Source organism: Cadophora gregata (genome assembly GCF_030347475.1).
Source record: "Cadophora gregata isolate MNR1 chromosome Unknown scaffold_9, whole genome shotgun sequence".
NCBI lineage: Eukaryota > Fungi > Ascomycota > Leotiomycetes > Helotiales > Ploettnerulaceae > Cadophora > Cadophora gregata.
This window is the reverse complement of record NW_026695932.1, coordinates 31,270-49,385: the sequence shown is the minus strand read 5'-3', so window position 1 is coordinate 49,385 and position 18,116 is coordinate 31,270. Positions and strand designations below refer to the sequence as shown.

Here is an 18,116-nt window from a genome sequence, read left to right as displayed (position 1 = left end):
TTTCTGTATCTTTGTATCGCGTGTGTCCTATTATCATTGGAGGTTCTCTTCCCTTCAGCCTTGTTGTATGGATCTCCACACTCGGCTAAGAAAACTAGCCTCGGCAAGTCTCCTATCGCGGGGGATCAACAAGTAAACGTCATGTCAAACGGACACCCGTTGCCGACCCATCACCCAGCAGCGATGAGTTGATATACCTGCTTTGTCGACTGGATATCATACTCATCTCTAATCACTGCCAACATGCCGAAAGCAATTGTGATGCAGCATGTAGAGGGGAAACCAGGGAAGGTTTATTATCCGTGAGAATACCCCTCCATCCCATCTCCACCTCACGTCACCTCACCTCAGTTCACAATCCATTTCCTGTCCTCACCAACAATCAATCAATCCAGTCTCTAGAAGCTATTCTAACACACTACACTCCCCAGCCTCCAACTCAAAGACCTCCCCACCCCCACCCCAGGCCCCAACGACCTCCTGATAACAATCCACTCCGCCGCCCTCAACCACAGGGACTTCTTCCTCCGCCAATCCCTCTACCCCTCCCCCTCCTTCACCACACCCCTCCTCGCCGACGGCCACGGCATCGTAACCTCAGTCGGCTCCTCCGCATCCAAATCCTGGCTCCACAAGCGCGTCATCCTCGTCCCCGGCCGCGGCTGGAAATCCAGCCCCGACGGCCCGGAATCTCCAACTGGATACGCCATCCTAGGCGGTACGAAGACAATCGAGTTGGGGACTCTCCAGGAGGTGGTCTGCGTGCATGAGGATGAGGTGGAGGAGGCGCCGGGACATCTGAGTAGTGCTGAGGCGGCGGCTTTGCCGCTGACGGGCCTGACGGGGTGGAGGGCGTTCGTGAGTAAGAGCGGGAATGCGGAGGCGGGCAGGAATATACTGATTACGGGGATTGGTGGGGGTGTCGCGTTGAATGTGTTGCAGTTTGTGGTGGCGATGGGGGCGAATGGGTATGTGACGAGTGGGACGCAGGAGAAGATTGAGAGGGCGAAGAAGATAGGTGCAAAGGGGGGAGTGAGCTATAAGAGTGAGGGGTGGGAGAAGGAGTTGAAGGGGATGTTGCCGAAGGATAGGCCGTTTATTGATGCGGTTATTGATGGGGCGGGTGGGGACGTTATTGCGAAGGCTGCGAAGCTGTTGAAGGTATACATTTCATCTCTTCAATTGTTCGAAGCTGTACTGATATGACCACAGCCTGGCGGTGTCGTCGTCCAATATGGCATGACCGTCTCACCAAAAATGGACTGGTCTATGAATGCCGTCCTCAGAAACCTCGAACTTCGTGGCTCGACTATGGGATCGAGGAAGGAATTCAAAGACATGGTTGCATTCGTCAACGAGAAAAAGATCAAGCCTATTGTGTCAAGAACGGTCAAGGGGATTGACAATCTCAAGGATATTGATGGGTTGTTTGAGGATATTAGGAATGGTTCGCAGTTTGGGAAGTTGGTTATTGAACTTGTTCCTGATGAGAATGGTGGGAGCAAGTTGTAATGGGGAATGACATGCTATGAGATACAAAATGCGTGTAGGAATGATTCTTGGTCTGATACTCGGAACTCCATACCGCATACAAATCTGCGGTTTACGAACCTGCGGAGTTAGATTGCGGTAAAATACCAGCAGCGTATGAATTTCATGGGCAGTGCTGTTTACAAGAATGAAGTTTGCGACCGATAATCAAAGCGCTGACCTCGAAGGGGGCGTTACCTTAAGGTGTTGGAAGCGTTCGGTTTGGCAGAGTGGAGCACATGTATCAGGAAGTGGAATTTTATACTTCCGCAACATCATTAACTTCTCCAGTTTCGACGTAATACTCCGGACATGCTGGAAACAAGCTGGACTCGCGTCGCTACTTAACCATCTACTCGAGTTGCAGGAGTAGCGAACTCTCATTGCAGCTCTCACATGCAGCTAAGCTAGACTGACCGTTGGAATAACCTTTCTGAAGTGCCGAGTTGTTGACGACTACTACCTATCTTCGTCACTTACTCACCGCTTGGACGACTCATACTCCGTAAACATCTCGGCAGGTTGAAGGTAAGGCGCTTCAGCCTTCTTCGGCTTGGTAAGTTCTCTTAACTTACTGTACTGTAGTCACCAATATCACGATTTCCACTGATATCTCCGATCCATCATCACCTCTCGGCACTCAAACTCCACCCAGCCATCCTCCCCTGTCAGTGCCAGCCCACTCCCAAGCCGGCACATCACACCCGCAAGGAAAGTCTGAGTCTGCATCAACCAACCACACCTCAACACCATCACCATCACCAAAAAGAAGTCAAAATAGCAATGCCCCCCAAGACACTACTGTACTGTAGACACTAAACCCTAAACCCACTCCAGACCACTACGAGTACTGTATTATTATTGGCGTCCTGAGTCCTGTCCAGCTGAAACTACGAATATCGCCATCGTCAACCACGACGTCATCCCTCCCCTCCAATACGCTTTCGCCTTGGATCCCTGCCCCGCATTCCCAAGCCTCAGCCACCAGAGGTCACACGTACCACAGCTTTCCGTTCATGGATGGTTTGGTACTGGATGATTCACGCCACGAAAGAATTGTGTGATAAAGGTAGGGATGGTGGGTGAGAGCGGTGGGTGTTATTAGTCTAAGAGATCGCCCTTTACGAATATTTTCTTCCTCTCCACTGCTCCACGCTCCTCTTCCTTGATTCAAGGATTTCCTCTGCATCGTCACATCTAGCAGCATCCACCTTTAAAAGGGATCCTCGCCCTTTTCTTTCAGCCTCCTCGAGTACGTTCATATTCAGCCTCAAGTTCCATCTGTACATCCGGGATCACGCATATCTGGTTATCAACCAATTAGGACACTCGATCAGAAGAAGTACAGGATACAGCTAGATATTGTACTGTACTGAAGTACACGGAATAAAGCAAAATGGGTTTCAACTATGGCATCCTCATCCTCCCTATCCGCGCCGTCCAGGCCCTATTCTCTATCATCGTCCTCGGGACTCTCGCATATGGTTCGTCCCCTCCTCATCCTCTTTTTTCTACCCCCTTCCCATCACTCCCACCCACCACATCCCAAACTAACATCCCACAGCCGCCGACCGCCTCTTCGACTCCCCCTCCGAGATCAACTTCCTCATCTTCGCCTCCGTCTGGACCCTCCTAGCACTAGCCTACCTCATCCTCGCGCCCATGAAATTCCCTCAATTCGCACACAAATTCGCCATCCTGGGCGTCGAGGCTGTAACCATGATCTTCTGGTTCGCGGGATTTATTGCCTTGGCTGATCTGCTGGGTGATGCGAGGTGTTCCGGGAGAGGTGGCAGGGGAAATGGTGTTTGTAGGAGTAGTATTGCCGGGTGTGTGTTTGCGGCTTTTGAGTGGTGAGTTTACCTTTTTCCTTCTTCGGCCTGGGGGTTTGTGGCTGCGGTGTTTCTGTGGGGGTGGGAATGTGCTTTGGTGGAGGTGGATGTTGTTGGTGGGGATTGGGAACTGGAATGCGCGGGGAAGGATAGGCTGAGACAGAATGGAATGCTAATGGATGAAAACAACAGGATCCTCTTCGCTATCACAACGGCCGTTTCCGGACTTCATGCTTGGAAAAACAGGAATGAGACGACTGTCAAGCAAGATCCAGCTGCTGAGGTTCATAACCCTGTCTAAGTATCTGATCAAGGAGAAATAGGATAACAAGGAATCGTATGAGAAAGGAGGAACGGAAAGATAGGACGGAAAGGAGCCTTTCGTTGCGTTTGTGGTGATACCCTGGGCTGTTTCTTTCAATCTTTCTGGACAGGCGAGGCGCTTGCGTGTCTATGATACCATTTAATCTTATCTTATTTTTCTACTGGGCTGAACACTTACCGGCGTTATCTACTTTCTCACTGATTTGCGTTCTGCTAATGTTTCCTGGTGTGTTTTTCTTATCATTGGGTTTTGAGTAGAGTGGTGTCTCAGAGCAGAATTACAACGATGATTTTCCTCTCCCCTCTACTTCTCTTTACTTACTGCGCGAATGAAAGAACGAATGTTTTCCACACCAACGCATCTAGTCCTTTCTTCGCTTCCTTCACAGCTGCGCTCTCGAGTACTTTCTCTCTCTTCTGTATGTCAAGAGTCAGGAATTATCCCACATGCTCATGATGGACCAAGGGTTCAAAAGCTCACCTCACTCCCCTCCCACCCAAGCACACCAATCCACAACCTCTCCCCCTGATTCAAACTGACCCCTTGAATTCCTTCCACACTATTTCCCGTCTTCCCACTCTCCTCCAAAACCACCTCCCCAACAACCCTCACAACAGCCCCCACAAAACCCCTCCACGCCTTCTTCACCTCCTCCATCATCTGATCCCCCCCATCCCCCTCACCAACCCTCACCTGCCACACCTCAGTCAACCCACACTCAAACACTCCACTGTCAGTCGCTCCTAGGTCGGTCTCGTACAACTGTGGGTTAGCTGGTGCGGTGGCGTGGGGCTGGACCAGGGATTTGAATGTGGTGAAGCCGGGGGTGGAGAGGAGGGTGGTGAAGTCGGCGGCGTGGTGCCACTCTGTTGATTTAAGAATGGGGGTGTCAGTCAGGTTTCTTCGCCAAAGTTGAGGAAATTCTCTCCGGAACGAAAAATACAATGAAGGAAGGGAAGGAAGGAACAAGGAAACGGTGAGGGGAGGATAAGAAAAGGAGAGATATGATAGAGCGAGGAAACGGGAAGACATACCAATCCCCAAACACGGCCTAAACTCCCCCGTCACATCCCTCCCATCTTCACTCACAACCTTCCCGAAACGTTTGAGTACCGGTGGCGTAGAGTGTGTATCGATGAGATTGCTGAGGAATGGTGCGATGGTAGAGGTGAATGCTGTAGCTGTTTCGGGGTCTTGCTTTAGGGATGGGAATACGAATTCGGTGATTGCCATTTTGGATTTGGTTTCTGGCTGTTGTGCTTTTGTTTTGTCGCTTTTGAGAGCAACGTTTGAGGACAATTGAGGATTAATTCAATTTGAAGTGGTACTCTTACTTCGGTTTGAAATCAAAGTAGGATTAGATATCCAACTGATTTAACAACTGCTTTTATATATAATCAGACCTCCCGTCTCCAATTATTCCATCACAGTAAAGTCTCAAACTGATTGTTCATCCAATTCAACTTAACGCCGATGGTCATCCACCTCATCGGAAAGACTGTTTACCATACAAGGCGCAATTCCACCCAAAAGAAGTAACAGGTCCTCTCATCCTCCAGAAACGATATCCACTCCAAGCGGAAATCCGAACGGCATCATCATCACAGATCAGCTTAAAGTAAACCCCGACGTCTTCCGTTTGTTTTGATCCCTTGACGAGTTAGGCGAGGAAAAGCACGTGGGGTGTAAGCATGCAGTGGAATTCCGCCAAAAACAGTGGGTCTGTCAGATCGACTCACCTTCGATTTGTCACCGTCAACTTTCTCTGTGTTTTAAATCGACGATATATCAATCACGAAGCGGAATTCCACGAAAGTCACATTCAGCCAATTCACCTGCTAGCACTTGCAAGTCATGAATCCAAGCGTAGTTATCGTGCATCGTTCCGATACGCGGCGGAAAGCTTGCGCTGGGTGTGTGAAAGCTAAGCGGAGATGTGATTTGATACTGCCCGCTTGCACGAGGTGCGTGAAGAGAAAGATGGGGTGCTGCTATGTATGTACGGCGGTCGTTGGTCAATGATTCCATTTGATATTTGACGAGAGAAACCAAGCCCGAGCCAAGCTAACCATCTCCAGGGCGATAATGGCACCGTGGTTGACGAGCAGCAGCAGCAGCAGCAACCTGTAATATCAACCTCGTCGGCTCAGCTCGAAAAGACTATCCTCACATGGCCAGTCATACCATTCACCCCTCCACCAGAAGCAGAACCAGCCATAGAGTTAGACCTGGGATACGAAGAATTCTTCTCCTCGCCCTACTCATCCTTCCCCTTCCCACAACTCGTCGTTACAGACCCCTTCCAAATCGACTACTGCATCTCAGAACTAAAACGCTCTATCGAGACACTCGTCCTTGAAGGTCGAACCCCATTCATCCACCCAGATCTCTACAGCGAGATCATGCCAGAGACGTACCAAGACCTGATTGGAGTATGTAGTTTCTACATGCACCGCACGCCGCAGAACTATCCCATGGTTTGCAGAATGATGAATGTGAAATTGAAAAAGTTGGGAGAGTCGGCGAAATCAGTCGTCCAGCTGGGAAGCTGGCTTCTCCATTTACAGGCGCTTATCATGTATCAAATCATGCGGCTTTTTGACGGGGATGTACAGCAGAGGAGGAATGCGGAGAGAGATATGAAGGTGTTGGATGCCTGGACGGAACGCCTGCAGTCGGAGTTCTCGGAGGTGGATCTAGCGCCTGCTGAACCGTCAAGAAATTGGATCATGCTGGAGAGTATTCGACGCACGTTGATGGTCTCATGGCTGTTGAGAGGGTTCTATAAATCCATCATGGAAGGCGTCTGTGATATCGTGCCTGTATTGACGACACTGATGGTGTCAGAAGATGCTGAGGCGTGGGAAGGAAGGATTCCAGTGACTGGGAATCAGAACTTGGTTACGTATCCGGCTTATGTCATGCGTTGGAATATTGGCAAGGTGAAGACAGCAAGCTCGTACGAGATGATGTTGTTGAGGGCTTGTCCGGATGCGATAATTGAGGGCATTTCGAGGTGGGGACAATTGGAGAGTCGATCCGGGGTGCTAGAACAGTGAGCATATGTTAAGAGTTCATCTGAGATGACCTCCACTCCTTCGTGATCTTCAATGCTCATCACTTTGTTTGAGCTTGACGTCAACCGTACAACAAATCATCCATTTCCCTCTGCTTCGTCGGCCTCGTTGAGTCTAAGCACGAGATCTGCCTTCTTGTCACTCTCCCTGTACTCAACCCCCCGCTCCCCACATATCCTTGTCAATCCACCCATATACATATCCTGATAATCAATCCTCCCCGTATCTAACCACTTCAACATCGCAGCCTTGGGTCCATACCCAGGCATCCCTCTCCGCGTACATATCTCGGACAGTTCCCGTTCTGTCCTATTCGCCCAGTGCGAGTCTTTCCAATTATAATCACACACCGGGACAGCGTTTCTCCGAGCTGCCCACATCTCATTCTGTATCTTGGCATCCTCGTGCTTCTCCTCCTGTGCTCGTGGATCTCTATCGCGTGGTACTGGGTGTCCAATGTATAATTCCATCTCAGCGTTGTTTTGCTCCAGCTTTTCCTTGCGAAGTTTAATGTTCTTGAACAAATCTTTCTTCTCGTGATTCCACAGTCTCTTGGCCATAACCTCCTTACTACCAGTACTGGTAAGATTCTGCTTGTCGAGCTTTTTGACTAGCTGTCCGGACGTCAATACTGTGTAGGGATTTTCGGACAATGCCTTAAGCTTTTGCTCCATCTCGACAATCGCATCCTCCCACAACTCACGCTGGACGTAAAGGATAGTGGCGTGCGAATCTCCCGTGTTGTGGTCGATTTTGTCATTGATTCGAACGCGCTGAATCTTAATCTCCTTTGTGCCATTTGCTGCACCGGTGACATGACGTCTGTTGAGAATTTCGGTCAATTCGGTTGAAAATAGGGTTTCGTAGTCGATCGACGAATTCTCGAGTCTGGCAATCAGTTCCTTGCGAGAACCTGCTGTGGGAAGATGTCGATCGACTAGAAAAGCACGGAGTTTGCTGTCGTCCTTTGCATCATAGTCAAAAGCCTCTCCTGCGCCAGGTCCATGTTCATCCGAATCTTGCTCTTCTTCGACAACTAATTGGGTAGAATATGTGGAATTTGGCTTGCGGACCACGAACTTTCCACGAGCGATTGCTGAGTTTGGGCTGGACTCCTGGTCAGCTCGTCGCGTCTGTCCTGTAGTGTTCTGAGCATCCTTTTCCCTCAGCTTTCCCCCCGGTACTTGGTCCGCTGTGATTTTCGCAGATTTCGAGGGATTCGTATTGGTATCGACTTCTGCCAATGGTCTTTTTGTTCGAGGCATGTTCGTCAAAAAGCTGTGCTGTTGAAAGCATGCCTGTCGTGGAGGCTTTGGGAGACGCGATGTTTTGATTCGGACGGATCAACGATGAACCGATGACGTCGAGGAAAGGGTTGGTGGATCATCGCTTAAATACCACAACTTCCACGACATCGCTTCTCTGTGGAATAAGTAATTCGTGTTTTTGTCTTTCTCGCATTGTTTTTCTTCTTTTGCTTTTGCTTTTCAGTACTCTAATGTTTCTTATGATGTCCAGCTTTCTATTTCGCATCCCTTCACAATTTTTAGGTTTCAGACTCGGTTCATTCCGGAAGTCTAGAAGCCTAGGATACCAAGCCTTGGGACCCGAGGCTGGAACGGACACCTTGTGGATCTCATGACAGCAAGCAAGGGGTTTTCGTCATTGAAAGTCTTGTCCGTTCTGCTACGATGTTGCCAGTATCTGGATCAATACTCAACTCCAAGAGCAACTTTTGTTGTCCTGCATCATGGCTTGCATATCGGCAGATGCCTCTCCCGTGAAGCTTGAGATCACATTCCACCCGACTCATGGCCCGGCCCCAGAATTCCCATGTAAGTTCACGGCTGAGGCGGGGCAGTGAAAGCTGGGCGAACATCAAATCTCTTCGTGCCAAGATGCAAATGGGAGAGTAGTCGACTTGGCAGCCGGAACAGACACCAATTGGAGGACCGGCATTAAGTTTTCAGGGGAGCAGAGAACCCGAGATCGAGATGTCCCGAGGGTTGGAATTTATATATCTTTCGTGATCCCCGCATGTTCTACGACCCTTGGTGACGGGAACTAGAATTGATCAAGGACTAGGTTGGGTAGAAACGCTGACGTCTGACACTATCGTCTTTCTATCCATGGAAACCTCAAATCTCGACATCGTCATACAATGCCTTCTCAATCTCCAAGGGCAGTGTTCCGGCGTCAACTCGCGGCAGCATCGTGTCAAATTCCCGATATATCAGAAGACTACAACCTACCTCTCCATGTCGGGGCTCTTTTCATAATCTTGGCGGTATCCTTCACCGCCTGTGTACTTCCAATCATCGTGGTGAAGGTGCCCAAGTTACGGATACCTCCGACGACTCTGTTTGTTGTACGGCATTTTGGAACGGGCGTGTTAATTGCTACTGCATTCGTGCATTTACTGCCAACAGCTTTCATCTCTCTCACGGATCCATGTCTTCCGACTTTCTGGCATGAGACATATCCCGCCATAGCGGGTGCTTTGGCATTGGCTGCTGTGTTTGGTATCATCATCATTCAGATGGTGTTAAGTCCAGGGAAGAATTGTTGTGCTTTCCCTGCTTCGATGATGGAGAAGGGGTCAGTGAGTGGTCGAGGGGTTTTGTGTGCTGATCCGGAGGAGGAAACTCGTATGTCAGGTGCTTTGGATTTGAGTACACAGCTGACACCATACAGCAATCCCAGGAACTCTTCACGGAAGAGATTCTAGCACGGGCAGACAGCTCCAGCAAGTCACTGCTCAGAGCGAAACTCTTGAAGCGATCGAGAGAAGTCAAACTCGGCTTTCCCACAAGCATGGGATGGTGCCGCTGACGTCTCCAATCGCTCTTTCAATGGAGCAAAAACACAAAAAGGAGTTGATGCAGTGTGTGTTGTTGGAGTTGGGAATTCTTTTTCACAGTGTGTTCATTGGGATGGCTTTGAGCGTTGCAACGGGAAATGACTTCATCATCCTGTTGATTGCCATTTCTTTTCATCGTGAGTCTGCCCAATCCACATGACGACTAAATCTAACATAACAGAATCTTTCGAGGGGCTGGCACTTGGATCACGGATCGCTTCATTGACATGGAAGCCAAATGCATACCAGCCGTGGCTCATGGCTCTTGCCTACGGCTGCACGTGAGTTAGCCCTGCCCATCGATTGACACTGCTGACATCTTCAGGACTCCCATTGGGCAAGCAATCGGACTCGCGACACGTACTCTATACAGTCCAGAGTCGGAGACCGGACTATTGATCGTGGGAATCTTCAATGCCATTTCGGCGGGGCTTCTGACGTACGCTTCAATCGCAGACTTGATTGTGGAGGATTTCCTGAGTGATGAGAGTTGGAGGGTACTGAGAGGGAAGAAACGGATAATTGCATCTTTGCTGGTGTTTGGTGGTGCATTTGGCATGAGCTTGATTGGCGCTTGGGCATGAACGGAATACGTCATGAATTGGCAATGGGATAAAAAGCATAGAAGGAATTCAATTTGCTGGGAGTTGTGAACTGCATACATTGTTCTTCAATCCAGATGAATTTCGGATTAATTGTCTCTAGATGTACCAGAGCGTCCATCACTTTGCACCCCGATCTCTTGTCTATCACTCAGTGCCTCAACACGGATTTTCCATCTTCATTTTGCCCTGAACCCCAGGTCCCACGACTTGAAGTCTGCCGACTATGCATTGCAAGGATAATTTGGATTCCCATCAGGTGGAAAATGCAAGTTGTCAAGTGCCTCCTGGATTCCACAGATAGGCAGTGGAAACATCCCGGGCGTGCTAATGCCCTGTTGTGCAAGATTGATGATGTTGTCTTCGATGGAGAGATCGGGTAATTTAAGGTCATTCTTCTCCTTCTTGTGGAATTGGACGACGGCGCTTTGGATGTCAGTCAGCTCGGGAATTTTATAAGATACTATCTTTCTGTTCCAATATCGTGTGAAACTGGACATCGGATCCTGGGTGACAGAGAAAAAGGAACTGTTCACCTTGAAACCAACATCTCCTTCCTTAACCCGCCGTTATTCACCCCATTGATTGTGTCCAGTCCAGGTGGTAAACTGATAACATCGTAGGTACAAGGGGCTTGATTCGGCCGAGGTCCACTGTAGCAGTATTGATGACCTAAAAGAATCCAATATGGCTCGGTACCAAAGGCGCATACGAATGCGTTGACTCCAATCTTACGGTTTTCGAAATACGCGGATGGATCCCAGCCTTCGCAACCTGTTGTACCTGCCTTTCGAGGAAGACCTGCTGCATTCCTGTGTACACCATTAGTATCCACCAGTAGTAGTAGAGTTTAGAGGAAAGGCGAGACTACTTACATGATGAAAGGGTGGATTCCCCCAGTCGCTGCCGAACCTCCAATGGTCCACGCTTGAGGGATAAGGAGTCCGACAATCGACATATAGAGGTGATCTCTGATCTCTGCTCCGTTTGGCGCCATTGGTTGCGCAGATGCGCCACCTTTGAGTGCTGCAGTCAGGAAGTCGGTGTTGTAAGGTCCAACGGCTCCTTCAAAGAATTTACGGGCTGATTCTTGGTTGGCCATAGTGAAGAATCGTAGGACTTCGGCGGCAAAGACGTCGAATGCTGCTGCGACAGTAGCCCCATCTGCGCCGCTAATAAATCATTTAGTTTATCCCATACAAGTTGACAACCAAGAGATGGCTGGGAGATAGCTGGGTAACTTACCCAAGATTGGTATCTTTAATCAGATTAATACCGCCGCTGACCAAGTTATTCACGCCGTCTTTGATATTGTCAAATGCTTCGGGTTGATTCTTGAAAGCTGCAATGTTTTTGAGCCCTATCAATGGATCAGCGTGACAATGGCGTAAAATATTCGATGAGAAACCTTACAAGAATTGAATGTCAGGCCAGCAGCGAGACCGAAAAGAAGACCTAGGACGTCCGTAGTCACTGCGAACTGGTTTGAGGCACTGAAATTTACGAATTCAGCCACGACGGTGGAACTGCCGAGTGCGAATTCTGCTTTGGTGTCCGTGATCGCTTTGTCAAAGGCATAGAGCATGTTATGTAAATTGGAAATGGAATTGAGAATCATGTATCTGCAGACAATCCTGTCAGCCTGAAGGGTGAGATGGGGAAAATCAAGGCAGCCTTACCCAGCTGGGCTATTAACACCGAGCCCATTCTTCTGCCCACATTGAATGATTTGATTGCAAACATCATCTGAAGGATCTGAGCAACGCCTTGAAGATGTACCATGGAAGTAATCTGCGATGATTTCAATGAATTGCCTCTTGGTACCTGGGTTATTTTTCAGGTAATTTCTGTAGTTTTGGAGAGCATCCGCCCAAGCCTATTTGATAGATTCTCATGTCAGCACTGACACTACACTCCCTGTCATACACCGCCACACCTTGAGAGGAGAGATTGGGAGAACTTACAGCATCGGCTTGTGCGTCCTTCCACCTCTGAGCGGGATCTTCAAGATCACTCGGCAAAGTCCCCAAGTCACAGGTGACATCTCTCCAACCAGCGGTTTCAGGCTGGGCTGTTGGGCATATCGTTCCAGCAGGTTGCAAAGTGCAAGCGCCCTCAGGACAATACCCATGAGAACAGACAAATGCACAGAGAGGAACGTAATCCGCGCTTAGTCCGGCTACTGGACAGCCTGTCTTGCCATTGCTTTCCGGCGGAGTTTTCGCATTTCCTGTGAGAGAACAGGTACATGGCTTCGGGCAAAATCCAAAGCCACAACTAAAACTGCAAAGACCATCATAGTTTCCATTACCTCTTCCAGCAATGCATTCTTGTTTCCAGCAAGTTGGGAAAGGCCCATCGGTTGAGGGTGCGGCAAATGGAGTCTTTGTATATGAACAGACATCAGAAGGACAATACCCATAGTTGCATGCATAAGCACAAAGACCCTCAAAACTGCCGTCGATGCCGGGTGCTGGATAACCTGGTTTATTGAGACTGGTTGGCTCCGGGATCTTTTTACCGAGTTGGGTGCAAGTACAAGCACTGAGGGGGCAGTATCCGTATTTGCAGGTGAAGCCGCAGAGGCCTTTGTATCCACCTACTCCTGTGCCAGCGACGCAACTTTGGGCCTTTACCGATACAGAAGTAGCACTCGCTGCTGAGTTGGCGGCGCTGTAACCCACCCATGCGTTCCAGTTCATAACGCTGTTCTTGCAGGTTGATGTGATGGGAGAGCTACCTACCATCTGTGCGACAACGACACCACTTCTCTTGACTGTCACCACGACATTGCCAGTTCTTCCACCGAAAGGAACGCTACCATGGAAGATGCCAATGTTGTCTTGTGGACGGTTGTCCCAGGTTCCCGCTTGCACTGACCCACCAATGGACACTTCCACCGTTGAGTCGGACACGAGCAGGGCCGAGTAGAATACTCTATCTTGTGAAATCTTTGCGGGATCAACTTCGCACTGCTGCTGGCTTATCGTATTCCCAGTTGTTCCTCCACTCCCACATGCGTTTCCGGGGGTCAGACGGAACCATGCAGTAACGCCCTCTCTTTGAATTGTAGCCTGGCCGTTCTTGTACTGATCAATGACATAAGGAAGGAATGCTCGCCAGCCATCGTGAGGCATGTTTTCGACATAGTTGAATGGTGCCTTTCCACGACCAAATGCTTCGTATCCATCAGAATGGAGGGGCTGTTTCGGTCATCAGTCAAGGCACGAAGAATATGAACGAGAGATTGAACTTACACCAATGTAGTGGGACTCTCCGTAGTCATTCCAGCTGATGATCTCCACCCATTCAGGCTGTACTGTGAGTACTTGCTGCAAACGATCATACCAAAGATCATCCCCCCTCCAAAGCCAGTTTTTCCCGTCGAAGCCTGGCATATTTGTGAAGAACATTGGAGCAACGGGCATCATGTATGGTTTGCTTTTGAGGAAATTGACGTATGAAGCATCGATGACCGTGAACATATCATCTGCCCCGTATCTATTGAAGAGGTTAGCAATCATGAATTCTAGGTTATACAAGGGGACTTTGGAAAGTAGTGACATGTAAGTAGATTCAAAGAAAGGAGCTACTGCCCATTGACTTACGGCCAGGCGGCCCAGTTGAAAAGCCCATCTACAACACCATTACTCAATCCGGAAGCTACAGAAGCGCCCTTCGAAGACCAATCTGGCACAAAGAATGCCCCTGTCTGCTTCTTCAATCGTACCCATTGATCAGAAGCCAAGGGTCCCTCAAACGTGGACACGAAGGGTTGATTGTTGTGTCTGTAATATGCAGGACGGTTGATGTAGCTTTGGAGAATACTGAGTGTGTCTTCTTCGGGCCAGTATCCATTTCCACCATAGTCGAGGGAAAAGAAGAGCTTGAAACCTTTGTTGGCGGCGGCCTGGAAGGCGGCATTCAAAGAGGGAACATTGTTGGCATCACCCCAGGCTACATTCAAAGCGAATGCATCGATGTGGGCAGCTTGAGCGAGACTGATGTCCGATTCCCAGTTACTGACTCCCCAACCAGCGACATTTGATACCTAGACATGGGTTGTTAGAAACGAAGTTCAGAAAAAACCAATTTCGCATCGTACCATGAAATGAGCGAACACGGCTTTTGCCTCCACCAATCTGATACTCAACAGTACAGCTACTACTTTGGAGATCTTCATGACTGAGAACATCAAGATAACTTTTTAAAGACAGTGTCTGGAGGTATGATATATCCAATGGGGTGGGAACGTACCGTGGACATATAGTACGCTGAAATTGCAAGTCCTTCAACAAACACGACCCTGTCTTCATTTAATCGACGAAAATCCTTCCGAATGTGTACGCGAATGGCTTTACCAAGCCGGACAGTCAGTTATGAGTCATATTGGTGTAGAAAATGTCATGTTCAGGCTGTTATCAAAACACGGAGCGGAAATTGGATGATGAAGGATTCTACGCAAGGAGACGAAACCGCGAAAATTTCATTTCAGATCCACAGCATCCCAACTGCCTGATCAAGCATCTGTATCAAGCTAGACATGATACATGATTGGAGTATTTGATGATCTAGGCCTGGGAACACGGCGCAGCACAATATCAGCGTAACCGCCGAACTTGGTCTCCGAAGAAGCCAAGGATTGAATCCACCCATTGCCATCATCTAAGCTTAAAAGAAGCTTAATCTGCAACAAGACATGGCCATAGCCAACTGCAAGGTACAATAAACGAGGACCGAGTTAAACGACAACCGAGTTAAACGAGCAGACGGAAAAACAAGGACGATATCTCCATGGACTTAAGAAGTCTCGCTCACCTAAAACATTGCGCCCTTTTGACTGATCTAGATCTAAGATACTGTCTCTTGGCTGCATGAGGCACAATTTTGTTGACAGTGGATTGTTTCCCATCATCTGCTTTTATATCCACAATACCCACCGAGGACGAGAACTTTACCAACAGTGCGGCCGCAATGGATCTAGATTTTGGTACCCGAGCCGCTTCGTAATCCGCTCGCTCGCTAGGACAATATCTTTTAACTTCAACATGTCCCACTGTGGCGAACTTTGACCTAGATGGCGCGCTTGTGCCCATGAAGAAGGTGTTTAGGACTTGGTGGGCACCTACCGCCATACCGCTGAAGAAGAGCAGCGCGAGAACATACGATTCAGTGAAGAAATCAAAGCTATCGAGGTAGAAGTTACGTAAACTTCTTTGCTTGTTTCCACAAGTGATTCATTCCCGAATCGACATTGATCCTTTGGACTGCGCCGTTCGACTCCCTATTTCGTAAAGCAGAGGCCACTGTCTGCGAACACGCTTAACCTGGACCATTCAGAGCGTCGAAATGAGTGCCTATATAGAAAAGTCTATGTTGGGTAGTTATCTCTGAGAACTAGGCCATGGTCCTAGATACAAAGCAAATTTATCCTTGGTCGAGAGCAGACTTGACGAGAACTGCAGCTTGGAAAGCTTTGTACATGGCATTTAGAAATTCCAAAAAGCGACCAATAGAGCGTGAAATAGGCTTATAGGCTCTTTGCGCTACAGATTTGGGCGAGCTTTGTACCCCTATGTTGAGTTCACCTTTCAATGTATGTGCCTGGTGGTGCTTCCTCGTGGTACGGAGCTAAGCTACTTTCAGCAAGATCACAACAAAAGCCGAGCCTACGTTTTCCCAAGCCATGTCTCCGCAAAAACTAACAACACTCTCCCCAGCGGTCAAAAATTGACACACATAGGGCTAAGCCAAACACTTTTTTTATATGTTTTCAACACAATTTTCGCTGGCGCGTATGCCACCTCCTCCAGCATGGTGTACCAGTCCCAATGGGACTCCATGCTCCAGAGATACCGAGCCCAGGGCAGCTCTCGACATCCAGAATAAAGAGGGGCCAGATTTGAAATAACCTAGAGCGCTATAGAGAGCGAGCAGAGGAGTTGTTTCCAGATGCATCTGCTGACTTTCTCCAGTACAAAGCAGAGCTATATCTTTACAGATCAGCATGTAAGTTAGCCACTGCAGATTCAGATCACACATTAATATCAGATAGGTGGTAAGCCACTCAGATTCCCAGGTATTGTTCCAGATTGATACAGCAACATATCCAGCACGCAATCTTTGGCCCCAGTGCCATCAATCCCATCTCAAGTTCTGGCCCAGCGCAACCCATCTCTAGTTTACACTTCTATCAAGCAACCAGATGTTACCACTATACCTCCAGCACAAATGGGAGTTTTTTGAAGACCCTCCAAGATCAAGGGAAGATGATGGCCGAAATTCGGGAAGAAGTTATCGCACAGGCTGCACGGCAGAGAACATTCTTTGAGGAACAGACGAGAATAAACCCAGAAGAAGACCCCAAGCTCTACACGCAGGATCAGGGTCTACTGCAAGTCCAATCCTCTCAACAATACCCCAGCTCTGAGCTAAAAGACGGTCTCAGTACTCAGCTCCAACAGTTGAGTCTCAGATCGGCTGAGCCAAGTCCACATTTGTGGCATACACCTCAGCCCATGGCACAGTACAATCCAGTTCCGGAACAATCTCCAGAATCCTTCCAGTCCCAGATACCACAACTCTACAGTCAAAATACCTCTCCACCTCGACGTGGTTGGACACAAGGACTAAATCGTGGAACATCCCAGATTTTCAGCCAAAACACATCTCCTCGACGTGGTCGAACACAAGGACCAAGTCGTGGAACATCCCAGATATTCAGTCAAAACACATCCACGCCTCGACGTGGCAGACCACTTGGGCCAGTCCGGGGTACAGGACAAGGTCCAAGACGTGGAGAACACTTCGGACCTCTACGAGGCAGACAGCAGAGAGCACGCGGCCAAGAGCATTCCGGCAGGTATGCCAGAGTGCCGCTTTGTCTGCAGCAGCGAACTTGGCTGGACGAACCTCCCAGATATGTCGAACCAGATCCCAGCCCAGTTGCAACTCCAAATCCTCGGGCCCAGACACAACTACTCGTATAGACCACCAAATTACTTCAGTTCGGTGTCCCATCTGCCAGTAGAGGATCAAGTCTGGGACAATATTCCAGATCTTCCAGGGCCCAGAAGGGCAAGCCCCAATGTACCAGCTCAAAGTGGCAACATCTCAGCACACAATCCCAGCGACATCGTTCCAGAAGCAATTTCAGCCTCTGCTGACTCTGATGAGGAAGCTGGGGGTGTCCTCATCCAAAACTAGACACTCCTAGGTCATCAGTAAAGCCAAGCTTTTCTCCCAGAACATAGACTTAAGTATCCCCTGGACATGTCTAGAATCTTACCAGAAATTTCAGGAACAGAAAAGGAACAGAAGCGTCCTTGATCAGCCCAGAATATCACTACTATATCGCAGACCGGTTTCATCGCCCAGACTTTAACCTCAGATATCAGATCTTAATCCAGCAGCTTCAATGAGAATTTCAAATAGGGACCACCAAAGCATCATAAGGCATTCCAATTGTCCCATAGGACTCTAACATCCTGAATACGGGAATCTTTTAAGGTCCATAGGCCACAATAAAGCTCTATAGGGCACTCAACAGTCACATATGACCCTATCATACCTTACAGGGTAGTTTGTTTTTAGCCAGTTTGTACACGTGTAGATAGTAGAAATCTATCATTTTTCTCCGTTTCAAGTTCAGCTTCCGCAAAGTCACTTGTATTGTCTACAACTTTGAAAGAAGCTTACCAAGACCATGAGAATCGGCTCATGGTTCAAGTCTTCGGAGCTGACCTGGATGCTCAAAATTTCTCTGGGCCAGGTTGGAACAAGCCCAGGCTCCACGATCTTCCATAATCGACGACCTGCACAATAAGAGTCAACGACTATGCACACGCTTAAATGGAGTAAATAAAGCATAGGGTGTGCATCATTTGAAAA

The 18,116-nt window shown here is 48.7% G+C and overlaps 9 protein-coding genes across 10 annotated transcripts; 6 read left to right on the top strand and 3 right to left on the bottom strand.

Moving 5' to 3' along the window:
- Positions 1-243: 243 nt before the first annotated feature.
- ONS95_014344 (uncharacterized protein) lies at positions 244-1,206 on the top strand (the record flags this gene model as incomplete). The annotated part of the gene is made up of 2 exons (XM_058507990.1): positions 244-302; positions 432-1,206. 2 exons carry the CDS (start codon positions 244-246, stop codon positions 1,204-1,206), a joined length of 834 nt encoding a protein of 277 aa, XP_058355668.1.
- A 51-nt stretch (positions 1,207-1,257) lies between these two features.
- On the top strand, positions 1,258-1,512 carry YOG1 (Zinc-type alcohol dehydrogenase-like protein YogA; the record flags this gene model as incomplete). Its single annotated transcript, XM_058507989.1, has 1 exon — positions 1,258-1,512. One exon carries the CDS (start codon positions 1,258-1,260, stop codon positions 1,510-1,512), a length of 255 nt encoding a protein of 84 aa, XP_058355667.1.
- A 1,414-nt stretch (positions 1,513-2,926) lies between these two features.
- ONS95_014342 (uncharacterized protein) lies at positions 2,927-3,663 on the top strand (the record flags this gene model as incomplete). The annotated part of the gene is made up of 3 exons (XM_058507988.1): positions 2,927-3,014; positions 3,095-3,383; positions 3,555-3,663. 3 exons carry the CDS (start codon positions 2,927-2,929, stop codon positions 3,661-3,663), a joined length of 486 nt encoding a protein of 161 aa, XP_058355666.1.
- Positions 3,664-4,004: 341 nt separating this feature from the next.
- On the bottom strand, positions 4,005-4,920 carry ONS95_014341 (uncharacterized protein; the record flags this gene model as incomplete). The annotated part of the gene is made up of 3 exons (XM_058507987.1): positions 4,005-4,103; positions 4,168-4,553; positions 4,722-4,920. 3 exons carry the CDS (start codon positions 4,918-4,920, stop codon positions 4,005-4,007), a joined length of 684 nt encoding a protein of 227 aa, XP_058355665.1.
- Positions 4,921-5,541: 621 nt separating this feature from the next.
- ONS95_014340 (uncharacterized protein) lies at positions 5,542-6,746 on the top strand (the record flags this gene model as incomplete). The annotated part of the gene is made up of 2 exons (XM_058507986.1): positions 5,542-5,682; positions 5,766-6,746. 2 exons carry the CDS (start codon positions 5,542-5,544, stop codon positions 6,744-6,746), a joined length of 1,122 nt encoding a protein of 373 aa, XP_058355664.1.
- On the bottom strand, positions 6,134-8,057 carry ONS95_014339 (uncharacterized protein). The gene is made up of 2 exons (XM_058507985.1): positions 6,440-8,057; positions 6,134-6,390 (listed from the first exon to the last, which is right to left on the bottom strand). The coding sequence occupies exon 1, from the start codon at positions 8,027-8,029 to the stop codon at positions 6,842-6,844; it is 1,188 nt and encodes a 395-aa protein (XP_058355663.1). The 5' UTR covers positions 8,030-8,057; the 3' UTR covers positions 6,134-6,390; positions 6,440-6,841.
- Positions 8,058-8,197: 140 nt separating this feature from the next.
- On the top strand, positions 8,198-10,540 carry ONS95_014338 (uncharacterized protein). Of its 2 annotated transcripts, XM_058507983.1 has the most exons (4): positions 8,198-9,412; positions 9,459-9,761; positions 9,806-9,905; positions 9,950-10,540. In XM_058507983.1, the coding sequence occupies exons 1-4, from the start codon at positions 8,926-8,928 to the stop codon at positions 10,206-10,208; spliced, it is 1,149 nt and encodes a 382-aa protein (XP_058355661.1). In that variant the 5' UTR covers positions 8,198-8,925; the 3' UTR covers positions 10,209-10,540. The 2 variants fall into 2 exon arrangements, with proteins under 2 accessions (XP_058355661.1, XP_058355662.1); XM_058507984.1 differs by having other exon boundaries at positions 9,806-10,048.
- Positions 10,451-14,409, bottom strand: ONS95_014337 (uncharacterized protein; the record flags this gene model as incomplete). Its single annotated transcript, XM_058507982.1, has 11 exons — positions 10,451-10,652; positions 10,763-11,038; positions 11,102-11,398; positions 11,472-11,586; positions 11,640-11,848; positions 11,906-12,102; positions 12,191-12,610; positions 12,971-13,429; positions 13,484-13,727; positions 13,835-14,277; positions 14,332-14,409. The coding sequence occupies 11 exons, from the start codon at positions 14,407-14,409 to the stop codon at positions 10,451-10,453; spliced, it is 2,940 nt and encodes a 979-aa protein (XP_058355660.1).
- A 2,086-nt stretch (positions 14,410-16,495) lies between these two features.
- Positions 16,496-17,432, top strand: ONS95_014336 (uncharacterized protein; the record flags this gene model as incomplete). Its single annotated transcript, XM_058507981.1, has 2 exons — positions 16,496-16,752; positions 16,877-17,432. 2 exons carry the CDS (start codon positions 16,496-16,498, stop codon positions 17,430-17,432), a joined length of 813 nt encoding a protein of 270 aa, XP_058355659.1.
- Between the last annotated feature and the right edge of the window lie 684 nt (positions 17,433-18,116).